Here is a 20,317-nt window from a genome sequence, read left to right as displayed (position 1 = left end):
TAATTGCAAAAGTCTCTCCCCATATCACTCCTTATCCTTTGTCCTCTTAATAAGACTTTTTTCCCCCTTTAGGAAGTTGTAAGTTATTTACCTCCCCCTTTTAACATACACCATTTATAGTTTACTTATTCATTGTGTTTCCTTTCTTTCCTCTTCACTATTACTGAAGTTCCATCAAAAAAGGCATTTTATTTATTAAAAAGTAATACTCTAATTTTCTAGAAGTATGCCAGGTACATGGCATACATTTAGTAACTATTTGTTGGATGAATGGATAACTAAAATGTACCCTAAGATGGTAAAAGTTTTTTGAACCTGTTAGATTCTCAGTAGGAAAGAGACCCAAGCCTTCTCCCTGTGAGTCAAACCATATTATAAAACCTTCATTTCTAAATGCCATTCACATTGCCTTTTGTCTCAGTGACCAACTGAGCCCTATGACCTGAATGTCACTTCTTGTTCCTAGGAGTTTGATTTTGCTTTGCTTATTATCTCTTCCAATATGTGTTTTTTTCAGGTTAGGTTTAAGATGTGATACAGTTGCCTTCCATGTTCCTTTCATAAAAATAGAGATTTTGTTCTCAGATTTAAGGATTAATGTAGGCTTTCTTTGAAATGGCCTTCAGTAGACCTTAATATTTCAATTATTAGTTAACACTGATGTATGCAGTCTCCCTCTTTTTGAACATCTGTGTCCTATTGCTGTATTAGCCCTATGATCCAAACCTCTGTTGGCCCACTAAATAGACCTTTATTCTTCTCCCAGCAAATAATATTCCTGGCTTGTATGTAGGACTCTAGTATACTCTCACTTAATACTGAACATGAAATATTTATTTAATTTATTTAATTAATTTATTATAAATTAATACATACTTTGTTTTTTGTTTTCTTTAGAACAAAAGGTGGTCCACAAATTGCTTATGAGCGCAGCTTTAGGTGGAAACTTGCTCACTTTCGTTATTTGTGCCAGGTACTACAGTGGTAAATAAACCTTATCTTTATAATTGTTTCGTATTACTTTATATTATACATTTATATGGCTTACATGATATGATACTATTTTTGTTTTTAGTCTAATGCACTACCCAGTCATGTAAAGATCAATGTGTCCCGGCAGACACTATTTGAAGATTCCTTCCAACAGGTAAGGAAGATTTTATCAGAATAAAATAATACTGTTGTCTTATTGTACTCATTTTAGGGTTTTAGGAATTTTAAACCATTTACAGGTAAAGGTACTAAAACTGAGAGAACCATCATTCTATCATGAATTTAAATGTGTACTTACTAATATTAGATCAACTTGTTCCAAAGTGGTTTGTTTTGAAATTTATTTACTTGACTACAGATTTACTACATCATACAAAAAGTTTTGAAAATGCTAACAAATTAAGTTTAAAGATACTATATTCCATTTGAATATTTCATGAATACCTCTAATGTTCATTCTTTCCTCTAGGTTTCTTTTTAAATGTCATAGTCTCAGAGCAACTTTGTCTGAGCATATTAAGATAGCAATACCCATTCACCTATCTCACAGTCACATTCTAGCCATTTATGGTACCATACTCTTTTTCATAACACTTAACTGCTATCTTACATACATTTTATTCATCTTCCCTATCAGAATGTAAGCTCCAGGAGAACAAGGACTGTTTTGTTTACAGCTTTTTTGCCCAGTTTCTAGAATTGTGCCTTGCACATTACAGGTATCCACCATGAACGAATGAATAAATGTAGTATGTATGCCTTCCTGAATCATCTGTAGAATTTTAAAGATTATAAATCAGAATACTTTTTTTTTTTTTTACGATTAAGTAGAGAATTTTTCATATGAAAACCTCTCACTCTCCTCCAAAGTATTATAGTGATGAACCAAACTTTCCCCTGTACTCAGATACAAAGGGGTTTTATTTATTCTTTGTACAGGTCAAAATGAAATAACAACACTCTAAAGTCATAGAGGTGTTCAAATCCTAGCTTAGTTTTTACTAGCTGTTTGTTGGACTTGGAACAAGATAGATAATAGCTATTATCAAAACTTGGTGTTGATCATTTTAAGTGTGCATCTAAATTCATAGTAAACCATCTTGTCCTTCAGGAGAATCATGGTCTATTAGGATAATCAGGGATTGAGCCCTTATTGTCTCTAAAGGAGAGGCCTGCTAGAGAGATGTGTTTCTAATGCAGAACTGCCAGTCTTGGCTCTGGTTCTGTGATGGAAGTAATTCATTTTTTTATACGAAAAGTAAAGCCTACTTTAGTAAATTGATAGATGTACTAAGGATTATGAAAATTTGGTACAGGTACCTTCTTAATATATATTATTCTATGTACAAATGCATCATCATAGAAATAATGATTATAGAGGAGTTACTTTCCTCCCGAGAGAATGTTTGGTAAGTAGGGTGCAGAACAAGTTCTTTTGCCTCGTAAATGTTGCTACTCAAGAAGATTTACCTGTTTAAAATAAGGAAAGATTTTGGTATGGTTTTGGAGAGTGAGAAGGAAGAGAATATTTTCTAACTTTAACAGCTTTCTGTGTCAAATTCTTTCTTCCTTTTTACTAGCCCAAAGTATAACTGTAATTTAGTTCTAGAAGAGGGGAAAGAATATATTAAAGTGGGTCAGAGAAAGTTTAACGGATTATATCTAGCCATGAAAAAAAAATTCTCTCTTAAGTTAAAGGCATCTTTTCATTAGATAATGAAATGTGTAATTCTGAAAATATAGGTTAAATTTAAATTGAATTGTTTTGGAAGTAACTAGTGCCCATCTATGAATGTTTAAATATTCATGTTTTTTATTTTAATTAGATTATGGCATTAAAACCCTATGACTTGAGGAGGCGATTATATGTAATATTTAGAGGAGAAGAAGGACTTGATTATGGTGGTTTAGCAAGGTAACATTAAAAAATATGTATCAGCTTTGAAATAAGTGTATCTTATTGTATGCAGTAGACGTATGCTTGAAAAAATATGTGATAATATTAGAGTATTTTTTTTCCAGTAGCAATCCACTGTTATTTTTAAAAATAAAATATTTGTACAATTCTACAGGTAAATTTTATTATTACCTTTCTTAATTATCCTATTATGTATTTTCTCTGCATATATGTATAATATGTAAATATACATAGGTAAATTTGTGTTTACATTAAAATGGTATATGTTTATTGCTTTTAGTAGATTTAATTATACAATGTATAAAATGTAAGAATTTGTTTAGAGGACTAAGAGTATGGTTAAGTGATAGAGTACTTACCTAGTATGCAGGAAGCCTGCTTGTGATCCCCCATGATGAAAAAAGGGAAAATAATAATTTGTTACTTTATATATGGATATCTTTCAGTGTCAGTAAATATGTAAAGAGTGCATGCATGCACATGCTAATACTTTTTTTCAGATGGTTACACAGTTTTTCGTATATAGTGATATAATAATTAATGGATCAGCATAAGGTTATTTCTTAGTTTTTGCTGTGATAACATTGTATTTTAGTTTTATATTTGTATTTTCAATCCAGATTTCTTCTTTTTCCTCATTCACTAAAGATATTATTAACAATAGACATTTGTGAAGCAATAAAAAACCCTGTAACTTCCCATGTTTCACACAAACCTAATTTGACACTTTTTATTTAGTTTTTTTAGCAAAACACTCACTAAACTCTCCTAAGAATTCAATTTGTTTTTTCACAGAAACAACTCTTTTAACTCATATTTCACTGGTGTACAGAATTATGAAATCACAATTTTAATACAACTAACAAAGAGTGATGTAGAGTCGGGTACAACTGTCAGGGCAGAAATATGACATTGTAAGTGAGACTATCAGAATTTTATTTATGCTATCATATTTATTCATCCAAAACATTAAACTTTTTCAGTGAAGAAACACTAGCACAATTAATGTTCATATTACATCTGTTGTGAATTTTTCTAAATTTCAGAGATGTTAAGACATTAAAAAGAAAGGTAGATTTTAGAGGTAAGGAAATGTGGTATGATTTTTCCAGTATCTGACTTTATAACATTCGCAGTCTTGTCTGAACCCTTATTTGCCTTAACTGTTTGGGTCTAGTTTTGTATTTTGACAATGTCCTCCCACAACTTTTTATTTATATATTTATTTTGTGGTACTAGGGATTGAACCCAGAGGTGCTTTACCACTGAGTTGCACCCCACTCATGTTTATTTCCTGAGACAGGGTTTCACTATATTGCCAAGACTTGCCTCAAAAAACCTGTGATCCTCCTGCTTTAGCCTCCCAAGTAGCTAGGATTGATAGGCATGTGCCATTGCACAAGTCCTATTTTGGCAGTTTTAATGCATATAGCCAGTCTTTCTATCCCATGATTTTTTTATTTCTAATTCTTTTTAATTCATGTGTTTGGGCTAGACTCATTATCAAATGATTTATTCAAGAGTTCACATGGTGATATATCCTATAGTCTTTGCATGTTTGAAAATGTTTTCTGTTGCTTTTTTGTATACAGAGAACAATCTCACTAGATTTAAATTTCCTCCACAAAATTCATTACTCAAATACTCTAGACATTGCTTCACTATTTCTAGCATTGAATTGTCAGTACTACAATGGTATGAAGCCAATCTCTTGTAGGAAACTTTTCTCTCGGTGTCCACACAGTTCTTTTCCTTGAAGTTCATTAATTTCATTGTTGGTTATGTTATATCTTTTTTTCAAGGAACATACTAAGATGTTCCTTAATTTCAGGGAAATTTTCTTTTATTATATCTTTGAATATTTTTTCTGTTCCATTTGTTCCATTTTTCTTCAGGAACATCAATCATGGGTATGTGGAATCTCCTTTGTCAGTCTTACTTGTCTGTCATCTTCCTCTAATCATTTTTATCTTTGTGCTTCTCTATTTTGAGTTTTCTGAAGCCTGTCCTCATGTCAGTGTGTGCAGTATTGCCCCATGTTTTGCTGCTTCTAATGTGATTTTTTTTCATTAGTAGTTGTACTATTTTCTTTAGGCTCTGCTGACTCATCTGTTGTGTCATAATTTTTTCAACTTCTTGTGTCTCTTCAATTTATTTGAGACTGTAGAGAAGGACATGTTGAAAATTAATTCTTCTGTCTCCTGTTAGGAATTTTTTCTTCTTTTCTGCTAAGGCAACGGTTAGGTGTCATGTTATGGCCATTCTTTGAGTGAACTTGTTTTTTCTGGGCTGCTGTTTACTAAAAGTGATCTGAAGCAACCAGAAACTTTATTCTGAATTTTTGTGTATCTAAATACATTCTCACTAGACTCCTCAGTCCACTTCCCTGAGGCCATGTCTTTCTTTAGCCTTATCACAGAGTAACTTGGTTTAACTACCATGTTGGGTCTGGATTTCATTTTATGAATTGCTTTTTATCATTTCTTATTTGATTTTGTTTAGGGACTTCCTTCTCTCCTTCAGGTAGGTTTAGGGATGTTTTAAAAGCTCTTGAAAAGCATTTTTAACATGCTGTGGAGCCAGATGACCTGCATAGAGATGCCTCATTGTGATTTTAAATTTTGTAAATTACTGATAATATATTTTTTTAAAACACCAGATTATACTTAAGAATTAAGTTTCTGACTTTTCTTTAAAATCATAGACTCATATTTCCACTTTTTTACTTGCATCAGTTGGCTGCATCTTAGTAGCTGTTTCTTCTTTAAGGGAGCATAAAACTGTTTCACTATAGTGCTCAGTACTACCCACTCTATTAAGACTAGGGAAATGTGTCTAGAAAGTCTCCTTATTTAAAGCAATTAAGTTTAGCAATGCTGTAATGAGGAACAGAGGATTGTGGCTAAGTAGAGAATATAAGCCCCTGTACTCTTTGATTGTTGTAATCATTTGAGCTTGAAATTTGGCTTTAGAAGAAATTGTTGTTGAAAAGAACCTTCTGCAAATTGAGTTTTATTTTGTGATATGAATTATTAATCTCTTATCTAGTTGAATTCTTAGACTTTAAAGTGAGGGAATATAATTCATATATTATCATGTTTAATTTCTTATCACATTTAACTATAATTTTAAAATTATAATTTCATTTTTAAGGCATTGGCAATAAAATAAAACTGTTCCATAGCAGCAACGCTATGTGTTTCACTAGCAAATGTTTTATTAAAACCCATTGTGGAGCCTGGGGCTATAGCTCAATGGTAGAGTGCTTGCCTAGCACCACCAAAAACAAACAAGTGACCATGCAAACAAAACAGAAAAACCTATGGTGTATAGATCCTAGGAAGTTAAGGATACAAAGAATACATAAAGACATGGCTTTTGCATTTGAGGAGCTTGCTCTAGTGGATGGGATAGGTCATGTGGTTAAAATAAATAAAATTTTGAGGACGTTATCACAAAGTGGCTGAATAGATGATATACTGAAATTGCTTCAGAAATGAATGAGGTTGGATTTACACTGAACTGAGATAAAGTGGGATCTATAAGTTGAATTGAAGTTGAGAAAAACCAAAATGAAAGTGTGGTGTAGAAATTAGCATTTGAACAGTGCATTTATGGTTTGGCAATGCAGAAACTAACAGGTAAATTTTGCATGGAAAATCAGGTTATAGAAAGGCTAAGGAATTGTGCAGTAGAACTTTAAAGGTTAGTGAGCATAATCTCTCTCTCTCTCTCTCTCTCTCTCTCACACACACACACACACACACACACATACACACACACGGTATATATATGGGTATATTTAAGACTTGTTTTTAAATTCCCATATATGAATACTAAAAAATAATCTTGATTTATTTTCTTATAGAGAATGGTTTTTCTTACTCTCACATGAAGTTTTGAACCCAATGTATTGCTTATTTGAGTATGCAGGCAAAAACAACTATTGTCTACAGATAAATCCAGCATCAACTATTAATCCGGACCATCTTTCATATTTCTGTTTCATCGGTCGCTTTATTGCAATGGTGAGTTCCCACCTTTTGGTATTTTATTTTAATTTTCCCTATTTTGAAAGTATTTTATGAGAACTTTAAAAGACAAAGATAAGCATTAATTATTATTCAGATATCTTGTTTCCATGGAGTTTTGCCTAGGAAGTAATTATCAAAATATAATTCATATATTGAGTGCCTGTATGAAATTAAGGTTATGAATATGAGGATTATTTATAAAGCACATCTTTATAAGTCATTTTATAAAGTAAAGCCTAATTATAGATAAAAGGAAAATCAATTATCTAATCAGTGGTTGTTTTTGAAAATTTCAGAGCATTGAAGAAGCCCTTGTGGAATTATTGTCTTTTGAGAAGTGTTTGTATTTATTTACACTGGACTATCAATTCATTCATTCAGCAGATATTTATTGTGTGTCTACTGTAATGCCTAGCACCAATCTAGGCTCTTGAAGAGAAGACACATTCCTTACTGTTAGGAATCTAAATCCTGTAAGAGGGAAAACAATATTAAATATGTGCTCAGGGAAAGGGTGTATTGCTCTTTTATATAATGTCATAAAAGGAGGTCTCTAATGGATGACACATGAACAGAAACATGCAGACAGCACAGGATTTAATTTTGTTATTCCTTGGAGAACATTTTAGGCACATGGAATAGACAAAGGCTTTGTGGTGGAAGTGCATTCTTTGTTGAGAAACAGGCCAACATGGCTGGAGCAGAATATATGAGAATGTGGTAGGAGATGAAATTAAATACTATGCAGGAATGTCAGAAAATTTACATTAGGGTTTTCAGTAAAAGGCAGTGAGTAACATGAACTAAGTAACATGTTACTTAAATTTTATTAAACTTACTTTGCTACTGTGTAGAAGAAAGACTAATTGGGGCAGGGAAAGATAAAGAGTGGAAGCGGGAAGACCATTGACAATAATCCAGTTGAAAGATGACAGTGACTTGGATTTGTGTGATATAGCAGTGGAATATAGGGGATGTGGTTTGGATTCTGGATATATTCTGAAGTTAGAACTAAAAGTATTTTCTGGCAGGTTAGGATTTTCTGTGTGAGAGAGTAAAGTATGGCACCAAAATTCGTGACCTGTGTATTTACTTGCAGTTGCTATTTCCTAATAGGCAAAATGACAGCAAAAGAAAATTTGGGATGTTGAGGAAATAAGGATTTGGCTTACTAAATTTGGGATACTGTAGACATCCATATGGAGATATGGATCGACATATAGTTGTATATATAAGTTGGGCATTGAGGGAATATCTGGGTTGAGGGAGGGAGAGGCATATGGGAGTTCTGGGCATGTAGAGAAGGCTGTGATTGTTTAAGAAATTTCAAGGACATTTGTAAGTTGGGGAGAAAATAAGGAAGGAGCAAAGTAGCTGAGGTGGGAAAATCAAGTAGGAGTAGTTCCTAGAAGACAAGGGAAGAAGTAGTGTGTTACAAAAAAGGGAGCTATGATTAATCCTGTCAAGTTACTGCTAGGCCAAGTGAGAAAAAGTCTAGGGATTGACCATTTGATTTGGGAAGGTAAAAGATATTCATGGGTGGTTGGATGGAAAGATTGATGAGGAAAAAATCAAGAGAGACTGGAAGAAGAGAGAGCAAACAGAAACGTATCTTTTAAAGGAGTTTGCTGTAGAGGATCATAGAGAAATGGGCAGTAACTAGAAATGGGTCTGGATTAGAGACAGGAGGAGAATAATAAAGCATTTATATTGCTGACAGGGATGATCAAATAGGAATGAAAAGAATTTGGTGAGGTCAGTAATACAAGGAATATTGGAACAGTGATGTTGAGTAGGAAGAAAAGGAATGGTACACAGAGAAGTACACAGAGAAGTAATAGTAACCTTATTTATAATAAGTGTGTACTGACCCAGCCTAGTAATGAGCAGATTTGGTGGGACACAAAAAATTCTTTTCTGATTGCTATTTTTTTGGTGAAAGAGGAATTAAGATCCTCAATTCAAAGTGAGGAGTGAGAAGAAAAGGACTTGAGGCAAGAAGAGGAACTAAATTAGTCATCTTAGGAGCATGGGAGAGTAAATGCCAGACAACACATAGCTTCAACTTCAGATTGTTGATCGTGAACCAGTTAGTTTGTATATGCATTTCCTGTACCACCTAGGTACAGGTATTGAGTAAACTGAGAGTTGAATTTAGCTAGCCTTGGGATTTTGCTAGAAATTGAGCGGGGGTGGTGGGGTTTGAAAGTATGCAGAAAAAGTAATTTTAATGATTGATGTGAGAAGCCAAACTGAATAAGGGGAGAATATAATTTCATATGCAGATAAGTAATTTTAATGATTGATGTGAGAAGCCAAACTGAATAAGGGGAGAATATAATTTCATATGCAGATAAGTAATTTTAATGATTGATGAGGGAATCTAAACTGAGTAATGGGAGAATCACTTCATGAAGGGGTTGAGATACAATGATAGGGTAATAGTTTCAGTGTTTGTTGTTGTTGTTTGTTTTTTAAGAACCCCAAGGAGTCAAAAATTGCTGGGAGCCTGGGGTTTCTTTCTGTGTTGGCTGTAGTGAATGGGAGTTAAGGCACAGTGATTATGGAAGTCTTGCAGGAACCTCTGAAAATAAGAAAGGAATGAGATAAGAGTCCTTAAGGTTATACAGGGCTCTTCTTCATTTCTGCATTCAGTTAGGTTAATTTATAAGAAAGTGTGAGGGGTGATTGGTAGTATAGTTCTTTATCATACAATTTTTAGTTTTGATAGTGCATTATACAGCTAAGTGTTTGACCATGAAATAGGTTTGAACTCTTTGTTTTTTATACTTGGCATTTTATGTTTTAATTTTCATGATTTATGATGTTCATGTCCTAATTTTTTTCTATAAAGTCTCATATTATCATTATGCTCTAAATTATTGCAAATTTTAAATAAATATTTTTGTTTTTCCTGGCAGGCACTATTTCATGGAAAGTTTATCGATACCGGGTTTTCTTTACCATTCTACAAGCGTATGCTGAGTAAAAAACTTACTATTAAGGATTTGGAATCTATTGATACTGAATTTTATAACTCCCTTATCTGGATAAGGTTTAAAAACTTATTTTTTTCAATAAGGCATTTTCTTGAAACCCATTTACATATTCTGTTAATTTAATATTTTTTTTCTTTTTTTAACCTAGAGACAACAACATAGAAGAATGTGGCTTAGAAATGTATTTTTCTGTTGACATGGAAATTTTAGGGAAAGTTACTTCACATGACCTAAAGATGGGAGGTTCCAATATCCTTGTGACCGAGGAGAACAAAGATGAATATATTGGGTAAGGTGATATACATTGTTGAGTCTAATTTCTAGAATTTAACAGACAAATTGGAACTAAATTCTCTATCTGGACTTTAATATTATCCTTTTCTCTCTCCTTCAGGAAGTTCTAAATAGTACCAGTGTTCTTGAAATAAGAATACATGATGACCTTTACTTTCCTACTACCGTTTGCTAAAAGTCATTTGCCTTTGTCCAGATTCAAATCTGTAGAATATGTAGATGCTGAATAGTGGCTCTGCAAAGACTGTGCCCCTTAATTGTTTTTTGGTTTTGAAGGCTGGAGTACTGGGGATTGAACTCAGGGACATTAGACCACTGAGCCACAGCCCCAGCCTTATTTTGCATTTTATTTAGAGACAAGGTCTCAATGAGTTGCTTAGCGCCTTGATTTTGCTGAGACTGGCTTTGAATTCGCAATTCTCCTGCCTCAGGCTCCCGAGCCGCTGGGATGACAGGTGTGCACCACCGTACCTGGAATGTGCCCCTTAATTTTTGATGAAGTTATTAGGCTTTGTTTGATATAAGCAAAACCAAATCTGGAACCTAAGCTTTTTACTGTCAGTCTAATGCTTATTTCTATGCTGTGTCACTTTTCCATTTTTAACTTAAACTTTAAATAGTGCTCACCACAACCTTTTTGAAACCTTGTAGTCTCTTGAATTCCACGATACTGTATTTTCCTGATTTTCTTAGTTTTCTCTTTTAATAGTTCTCTAAATTTCCATTTCCTAAACAAAGGAGTTTTTCCAAGACTCTTTATTTAGCCTGCTTTTCTGTTCTGCTACCGTGGCTTCATTTTTTAAATTAAAGTAATAGCTAAGCTCTAGAAATAATATCCATTTGTTATCCAGGTAATTGTAAACTTTATCAGGAAAGGACCAGGTAGTTAAATATTTTAGGCTTGTGGGCCACATACATTCTTACTCAGGTACTCAGCTCTAGTGACAGTGCAAAATTAGCCATCGATAACTTATAAACAGAAAATGTGATTACATTCCAATAAAATAAATTTTATTTCATATAGTTGTATATCACAAATTATCTGAAACATTTTTTTTTTTTTTTAAAGATGGCCAGCCAGGTAAGGCTGTAGTTTGCTACCTCCTGACTACTCAGTCAATGACCCATCTGAAATTTAACATGTCCAGAATAAAAATTCTCATTTTTTTCTCTACATATTATCTCTTCTTGACCTATTTTTTATTAATAACACTACCATTTTCATCCTTTTAGACTTGGATTCTAGCTGTCATCTTTGTTTTTTTCCTTTCAGATTTTTATATGTTGTATTTAATGGGATCATATTCATATACATTACTCTGTAGCTCATTTTTTTTCTGACCTTCACCTCAGTAGAGATAGATCTCATTTTCTAATGGCTAAATTATGGTATATTTCTTTATATAAAAGAATATATATATATATATATAAAAGAATATATATATATTTAGTCACTTCTACTCCAAGGGTCATTCAGATTGTGTTGTTTGGGCCACTACAAACAAGGAAGGAGGATATGTCCTTAAGTATGAGTCCATACATATTATTACTTATTTTTGTAGGATAGATCTATATAAAGTGAAATTATTGGGTCAAAAGTATTTAATAGATATTACCATGTTGCTTTCCCCCAGAAGATCATAACAATCCTTTTTTCCCTTCTTTATTTTTAAATTGTTATGACCTTTCAGTTTCACAACCTTTGTGTCTCTCTGTTTACGAAGTTAAGTGCAGACTTTTTAGCATGATATTCTAGGTCTCTTGCTACCTTTTTTTTTTTTTTTTTTTTTTGCTTTTAGTGAGAAAAATCACCAATAATTGATTTTCTTGTTTGTATGGCTTTCTACTTTGTGAGGTATTTTTTGTTTTACTTTGTTAATGTAATGAGCATTTATTATTGCTATTGGAAAAAATAAAGCTATTATAATATTTTAAAGAAAATACATTCACAAAGAAAACACTGGGCTTTTATGTTGGTGAAGCCTTAAGATTTTTACAAAGACCAACAGTAATTATTAAATAACAACTTAAGCATTTAAAAAATGCTATATAAATGATTTCAGATAACAAAAAGCAGCTTAAATAAAATTTCATCATAGGAGGTTTATAGTACTTATTACTTTGAACTTTATGATTTCTGAAAAGTCACCACTATATTTTAAAATCTTACTTGTAACTACTGTAAGAGTTAATAATCTAATTTTGAACTCCCATTTTTTCCTCCGTATTGTGCTAGGAGTCAAACCTAGGGCCTTATGCATGCCTCATGCAAGCACTTTACCACTGAGTCACATCCCTAGTCCTAATAATCTAATTTTGAATCCCAACAATTTTTAGAGGATTTTGTGTGCATCTCAAACAAAATCTTGTTTTTAGTTTTGCTTTTAAAAATTATGTGATAATACTTTTTAGTTGTGATACCTTATTTTTGGTGCACAATAGGATCTGAACATATCTGAGTAAATGAATGGTAGAAATATGTATGAAGTTTTGTCAGAATCCAAAGTGGGAAAGAAGTTATTTATTCTCCTGTGAGGGCCAGGAAAGCTCTTCATAGAATGTCATGGGTAAGTTAGGTCTAAAATGATGCCCGAGAGCTAGGAAGGTGAAAAAGAACAAGAGCAGAGGAATTGAGATATTAAAGGAATAGTTTATTCTGCGATTCTACAATGCTCTAAGGATGTTATAAGATGATGAGAAATAGTGGCTACATAGCACTATTTCTCATCTCATCATCATCAGTTGCACCTCAATTTAAGAGAACTGTTATTCTAAGAGAAGAAGGTTTTTGCTCTAAATTATAAATAGTTATTATAAACAAACCAAGGTAGAATCATCAGAATGTTTTTGGACAACTAATTTTGGCATCTGTGTGGAAGATGAATAGGGTAAGAGAGCAACTGGAGACTAGAATACTAGTTAAAAAGTAGTAAGGTATTGTAGGCTTGAGATAGGGCCTGTGCAGTAGAGATAAAAATGAGGGAGTAGATTTTTGAGGATATCACAAAATGGTGCAGATTCAATGATTGCTTATATATAGTGCAGGAAAGAATAGTAATTTGAGATATTTGACAGTTGAGGTTTATGGTTTGGTTGACAGGTGGATTGTGTTAACAGGATTATCCAAGGAGACACAATTTATAACTATCTTCATCTAAGGAGGGAAGCCAAAGAATTCCTGGCTTTTCTGTGATACTTGAAACTGTAGTAGTTGAAAATATCATTCTTTTAGAGAGTGAACAACTGAAGGAGAAAAGAAGGTAGAGATTTAAGTAACACCAATGTTAATGGAATATAGTGTGAACCAATGAAGAGTCACCAAAGCCCAATTAGAAATGGCATTAATTGACCTGGGAAGAATTTGCAAGAGTTTAGAATGCTAATATCTAGGGATATAGACCATTCTTGTACCATGAACACTGAAAAGAAGACATTGGGCTTGGCAATTAGAAGTTCCTTGATGACATTCATAAAGAAAGTTTATTGAGGCTGGGATTATGGCTTAGTGGTAGAGCACTCGCCTAAAATGTGCATACCCTAGCTTCCATCTTCAGAACCACATTAAAAAAATAAATAAAGGTATGTGTCCAGCTGGAATTAAAAAATAAATATACATTTTTTTTTTTTTAATTCTTGGGAGAGATATTGGAAGCTAAATTATCAAGGTTCAAAATTTGAATGAACAGGAGGTGAGAAAGTGGAGACAGTGAATGTAACCTAGTCTTATAAGTCCAGTGCTAAACAGAAGACAAACAGTGGTTTAAGTCACTGGGTTGAAATAAGGGTTTTTGGAGAAGATTTAGTCTGAACACCTTTGTGAACAAATGGAAGAGGAGGAGTAGAAAGGTACAGTTGAGGATATGGAGCAACTTCCTGTAGGACACAAAAAGAGATAGAATCTGCTCTTATTGGTGACCTCTCTTCATCAAATACTGTATGTTGTTTCTCCAGAAGATTTTCTGCAGATCATCTCCTTTTCGAAGCTTCTAATACAGATTTTGTATTGATGACAGATTTTTTTTCTTATTTCTTTATCCTGCTTCCCTATTATACGGATGCTTTACATGGCTTCTCAGAATGTTCCACTTCAACCTTGATTTTTTAAAAATATTTTTTTAGTTGTAATTGGACACAATACCTGTATTTATTTATTTATTTTTATGTGGTGCTGAGGATCGAACCCAGTGCCTTGCATGTGCTCGGTGAGTGCTCTGCCCCTGTGCCACAACCCCAGCCCCTCAACCTTGAGTTTTTTGGACTGTTTTGGTTAGGAAATCTTCATGCTCTCCAACAAACCAGCATGTAAAGAACCTGTTATCTAGGTTTAAGGCTTTTAAAGCCATAAACCTATACAGGCATGGGGCATGTAAACAGATTGTCATTGGAAGTTCCTGAGAATCCCTGATCTAGCACCCTCAACTCTTCCTTGCAAATGCATTGTACAAGGAGAGCCTTTTAAATGATTAGCAACTCCCTTCCTGTGTCAGCTCACAATAGTTGATATTTTATATGTGAGGAAATATTAGTGCTAGAATTTGACTCTTACTAATAAATGAAGAACCTCTTATTTTTAAAATGTCCTTTCTAATAGCTACTTATGTGCTAGAACTGATTATCTTGAGAAGTATGTTGATTCTAAAATTTTTTTTGTGTGTGTAGATAGATATACATTAATATATGTGTACACACACACATATTTATAGAAAGGAAGGAACTGTAGAAATTCTTGGTGCTTTTAACCCTTTAACTTAACATATAGTAATCTATTTTCAAATACCTTTCTTTATTTTCAGTTTAATGACAGAGTGGCGTTTTTCTCGAGGAGTACAAGAACAAACCAAAGCTTTCCTTGATGGTTTTAATGAAGTTGTTCCCCTTCAGTGGCTACAGTACTTTGATGAAAAAGAATTGGAGGTTAGGCTCTTTTATTATGGTGCTGTAGGGAATGTTACAACATGGGGGAGGGGGCATGTGCTTTCATGCATCAGTGGACACACATTTGAAGTCATGTAGCACAATCTTGAATCCTCAAATTTGTTTAAATGTTTAGGTGGCATTAATACTACCATTGGATGAGAGTCTTAGTTATATTCTGTAAACCCTGATGATCTCATAAGCATAAAATCATCAATCATAATCAGATGTTGAATCATAGAGTGATTTGAATATTATTAATAATTTTAGGAATTAGTAGTGAGTTTCTTCAAAACTCAGTTTTCTTGTTTATTTTTGGTACCAGGAATTGAATCCAGGGGTGCTTAACCACTAAGCCATATTCCTAGCCCTTTTTATTATTTTGAGACAGGGTCTTGCTAAGTTGCTTAGGGACTCACCAAATTGCTGAGGCTGGCTTTGAAATTCTGATCCTCCTGCCTCAGCCTCCCAGACTGCTGGGATTATAGGCATGCACCACTACATCTGGCTTAAAGATCAGATTTTTAAATTAGGAATTCTTAGTGGTCTTAACTATATTTAGGGTTGTTAAAAAGTATATCAGAAATTCTTTTTGTTGTGTATGATAAATATAAAATTTACCATCTTAACCAGTTTTAATTGTGCAGTTCACTAATGTTAAATATTATCATGTATCTAGTCTTCAAAACTTTCCTCTTGTAAAACTGAAACTGTACCTATTAACAATAGCTCCTTACATCCCCCAGCCAGTGCCGACTACTGTTCTTTGTTTCGGTGAAATTGACTACATTTGAAATCTCCTTATAAGTGAAATTATATAATATGTTGTCTTTTTGAGACAGCTTATTTCAGTTTGCATAAGTCCTCAAAGTTTGTCCGTGTTATAACATGTATTGGAATTTTCTTCCTTTTTATGGCTGAATAATATTACTATATACTGAATAAAATTCATATATATGCACATATGTGTATGTGTGTGTATGTATATATACATACACATGTATGCATATATATATATATATATATATATAACAAGTTTAACCAAATATACATAAGACCTCTATACCAGAACCCCAAAACATTGCTCAGAAAAAAAAAGCAGACCTAAATAAATGCAGTGAGATGAATTAGAAGACCCAATATAGTTAAAATGGCATTTCTCTCCAACTAGGTCTATTAATTCAACATAATCATAGTCAACAACCCAACAAAATTTTGTTTTCAAGTGTTAGGAATTGAACTAGGAGCCTTGCCCATGCTAGGCAAGCTCACTAACACTAAGACTGCATCCCTAGTCCTTTTAAACATTTTTTTATTTTGACAAAAGGTCTTGCTAAATTACGCAGGTTGGCCTTGAATTTGTAATCCTCTTGCCCCAGTATCCTAAGTAGATGGGATTATAGGTGTGTGCCATCATGCCAGCCTCCAACAGAATTTAATTTTCTTGTAGAAAGTGAAATGTGATTCTAAAATTACAAAGAAATATAGAGGCTCTGGAATAGCCAAAGCAATTTTGAAAAAGGACATGACTTATTTATAAAGCCATAGAATACTGTGGCATTTGTGGAAGTACACACAAATATATATCAGAGGAGCACCAGAGAGTTCAGAAATAGACCTACACATATATTATCAATAGATTTTTAACAAAAGTGCTAAGATATTTCAATGGTAAAAGGGAAAATCTTTTCAATAAATGTTGGATCAACTGGATATCCATATGGAAGAAAATTAACTTTAACCCGTATCTCTCAGCCCATAAACAAAGATTAATGTTAAGGTGAAAGTTTGAAAGAAAACAAGAAAAAAATCTTGATAGGCACAAGTTTCTTAGAAAAAGAGCAATAACCACAAAAGAAAAATATGGATAAATTTTACTTCATCAAAACTAAAAACTTCTGTTCTTCAAAAGACACTATTAAGAAAATAAAAAGGCAACCCATATACTGCAAGAAACTATTGAGACATGGTATTATATCCAGAATATATTTTTCAAAACCTTTATAGCTCAATTAAAAAAAAAACACCATTCTTTTTAATTTTTTTTAGTTGTAGTTGGACAGCAATTAGGATTGTTAAGAGTGTATCAGAAATTTTATGTATTTTTATGTGGTGCTGAAGATTGAACCCAGTGCCTCACATGTGCTATGTGAGCGCTCTATCATTGAACCACAACCCCAACCCAACAAAAGCATTTTTAAGATGACAAAGATTCACTTCACCAAAAAAGATAATGCAAATCATGCACAGTGGTGCTTACCTGTAGTGCCAGCTATTCAGGAGATTGAGATTGGAGAATTGCTTGAGCCTAAGAGTTCAAAGTCAGCCTGAGCAATGTTAACAAGACCCTGTCTCAAAGAAAAAGATATGCAGATGGCAAGTGAACACATTAAAAAGATGCTCACTAGTCATTGGGGAAATACAAATTTTAAAACTCAATGAAACAGCATTTTGGGATAGTGTTGATAGTTTCTTAAAATGTTCAGTGTGTAACAACCTACTTTATGCCCTAGCAGTTACATTTTTAGGTGTTTACCCAATTGAGATATGATATACATCCATATATCATATGCTTTTGCATAGTATTCATTGCAACATTATTTCAGTGTTACAAACTGCAAGCAACCTAAGTGTGTATCCTGTGAATGGATAAACAAATATATAGTCATGTCCTATAATGCTACTCAGTGATATGAATAATGAACTGTTGGTTCCCATAACAACATGAATGAATCTCAGAAACATTATGGGAGTGGGAGGTGGAAAAAGATCAGAAATCAGAAGAGAGTATGTATAGAAAAAAGCATGTATATATGCTTATATATAACTTCTCAGAAAAACAGTATAAATGGTAAAATTCTTGATCATCTAAAACTGTAGATGATTTTACCTACAAAAGGACAAAAAGAGACATAATGGAAATATTCAGTATCTTGACTGTGATGGTCATACAGGTGAATACGTCTGTTGAAACACTTAAATTTGTGTATTTTGCTGTATATAAATTATAGTTCAGTTGATTTATAAAAATTAAAATAAGTACTACATATTTTATTATACCTAAAATAGTTACTATCTTATACATATAATCTGGGAATGTTTGAAAATATTATATATGTAGAATATTTCTTCCCAAATAGATTGGATGAATGAATAAGAGGTTAGTGTATTTTTACTTTTTAAATATATAAGATAGCATAGATGTTTTAAAAAATCATCAGAAATGTATGTTTGAACTAATCAACAATTTGGATATCCAACTTGGGACATGTATATATTGTAAAGTAAAAAAGTTTTTTGGTACAGTTGTTTTTCTTGAAGAATAGATAACTCTAAGTGTTTTCAGCTCAATAAACATGGGTAAAATAAAATAGTAAAGGATTCTTTATGCTCTGTTGCTAAAAATTTTGTTGGACTTGCTTAGTGTTATCATTTGCCATGCACGAAGCTGTTCACATAGTTATGCTGTGTGCATAACTGCACAACAGAAAATTTTAGTCATATAATTATTATTTTTACTAAATCTTTATTGAGGCCTAATACTATGCTCATTTCCCAGGTTATGTTGTGTGGCATGCAGGAGGTTGACTTAGCAGATTGGCAGAGAAATACTGTTTATCGACATTATACACGAAACAGCAAGCAAATAATTTGGTTTTGGCAGGTATTTGCTTTATCTTTTCAAAACAGAGTATTCAAGGAAATATTGTCTAATGAAATGTGATTTTTTAAAAAAAATTTTTTTTAATTGAGACTGCTTTTAGATGTGGGTTTTTAGACTTCCAGTTCTAAATCTGAAAGAAGTAATGTGAACAGTTGCTAAATGTGTTTTCCATTACTTCTTTGACAGTCTTTCTGAATGAGGGAATTAATAACAGTTTAAGTAATAATTTAATAGTAATAGTTGTAGGCACACATTTTTTCTAGTAGTGTCAGAAATATTCTATGAATTTCACTATGAATTTCATGTTTTCAGTGAGAAAGTCCATGCAGGTACTTTAAGGAAATCAAATAATCCAAGGAATGATATCTAAGAACAACTTCATTTATTTGCTTATTTATTTTTTGTTTTATGGATTGAACTGTAATGGGATTGTCTCTGGACATCCAAGTGCACCATCCTAATCTTGATGCACATTTTGTGTGTTTAAGAATTCAAAATCTCTAGTTCTGGGATATTTTTCCACATAAATATCCTATTGATTAAGACTTTGTTTGAGCAACTTGATTAAACTTTTAGTTTACTTCTGCTTAACTGTTTCACTTTGAGATGAAAAGCTGGTGTTTGGTATAAGTAGATAAAGACTTTTCCAAGAGCTGTATCTTGTCATAACTCTATTGCTTAATAAAGAACACTTCTAAATCTATCTTAAAATATATTTGAACATTTGCAATATGATACATACCAAACTGTTTAATACAACATTGTTAATATCCTAACAGATACTAGAAACAACCTAAATGTCCATTAGGAGAGGACTGAGTAAATAAACTATAATAAAATTTGTGTTCTGTATAAATTATTCACTATTAATATTTATGTACTAGTGTATAAAATGTACCCTTAAATATGCTGTCTCTAAAAAGGCAGGGAGTAAAAGAAAAACAGTTCCAGAAGCTAAACAGTTGGAGGCCAAGCTGGAAAAGATGCTTTTTTACACTGTTTACCCTTATAGTTTTGAATTCTGTTCTGTTACCTATTATTTATAGATAGATACACATATATTATAGATAAATAGAAGTAAGTTAATTTTCAAGCCTAAAAAGTACCTGAATTACATTACTTTATCAAGTATATGCAAGTGTTTGTAAATGTCCATTTTAGGCTCTTTGCTAGCTTCATTGCCCTTTTTATTCTCTTGCTGTTTGGACATTTTGATCTACATAGCTAAGGAGCTAAAGCTTTGAATCATATAAAAATCCAAATGAACACTGTGTTTTCTGAATTGGGTTTGTTTGTGGTAGGTTTATGCCGGACCTCATATTAAGCTTGTCTTATGCTTAAAGTTAATTCCCTATTTAAAAGATACGTTTCTACTCTCACACTGCTTCCTAAGTTCCTTGCTTTCTATTATACTCAAAGCAGTCAAATCACTATTTCACCATATTTCCCTATTTTATGTCCCTTTGTCAAAAGAAGTAATCAATGAACTAATTTTTTGAGG

General features: G+C 32.7%; 1 protein-coding gene across 7 annotated transcripts in view; it reads left to right on the top strand.

Moving 5' to 3' along the window:
- Wwp1 (WW domain containing E3 ubiquitin protein ligase 1) overlaps positions 1 to 20,317 on the top strand; it is a 105,298-nt gene that overhangs the window by 75,508 nt on the left and 9,473 nt on the right. For 5 of the 7 annotated variants that reach the window (XM_078016943.1, XM_078016945.1, XM_078016942.1 and 2 more), the window contains 9 exons: positions 898 to 973; positions 1,076 to 1,147; positions 2,820 to 2,908; positions 4,807 to 4,821; positions 6,780 to 6,939; positions 9,867 to 10,000; positions 10,093 to 10,233; positions 15,032 to 15,152; positions 18,712 to 18,816. In XM_078016943.1, coding sequence (XP_077873069.1) covers positions 898 to 973; positions 1,076 to 1,147; positions 2,820 to 2,908; positions 4,807 to 4,821; positions 6,780 to 6,939; positions 9,867 to 10,000; positions 10,093 to 10,233; positions 15,032 to 15,152; positions 18,712 to 18,816 — 913 coding nt within the window. The remainder of the gene's footprint in view (positions 1 to 897; positions 974 to 1,075; positions 1,148 to 2,819; positions 2,909 to 4,806; positions 4,822 to 6,779; positions 6,940 to 9,866; positions 10,001 to 10,092; positions 10,234 to 15,031; positions 15,153 to 18,711; positions 18,817 to 20,317) is intronic. The other 2 variants (XM_078016946.1, XM_078016944.1) reach the window with 1 other exon arrangement.

The sequence above is a fragment of the Ictidomys tridecemlineatus genome, chromosome 7 (assembly GCF_052094955.1).
Source record: "Ictidomys tridecemlineatus isolate mIctTri1 chromosome 7, mIctTri1.hap1, whole genome shotgun sequence".
Taxonomy (NCBI): Eukaryota; Metazoa; Chordata; class Mammalia; order Rodentia; family Sciuridae; genus Ictidomys; species Ictidomys tridecemlineatus.
The sequence above is the reverse complement of the archived record's forward strand: the minus strand, read 5'-3'. Positions and strand labels throughout refer to the sequence as shown.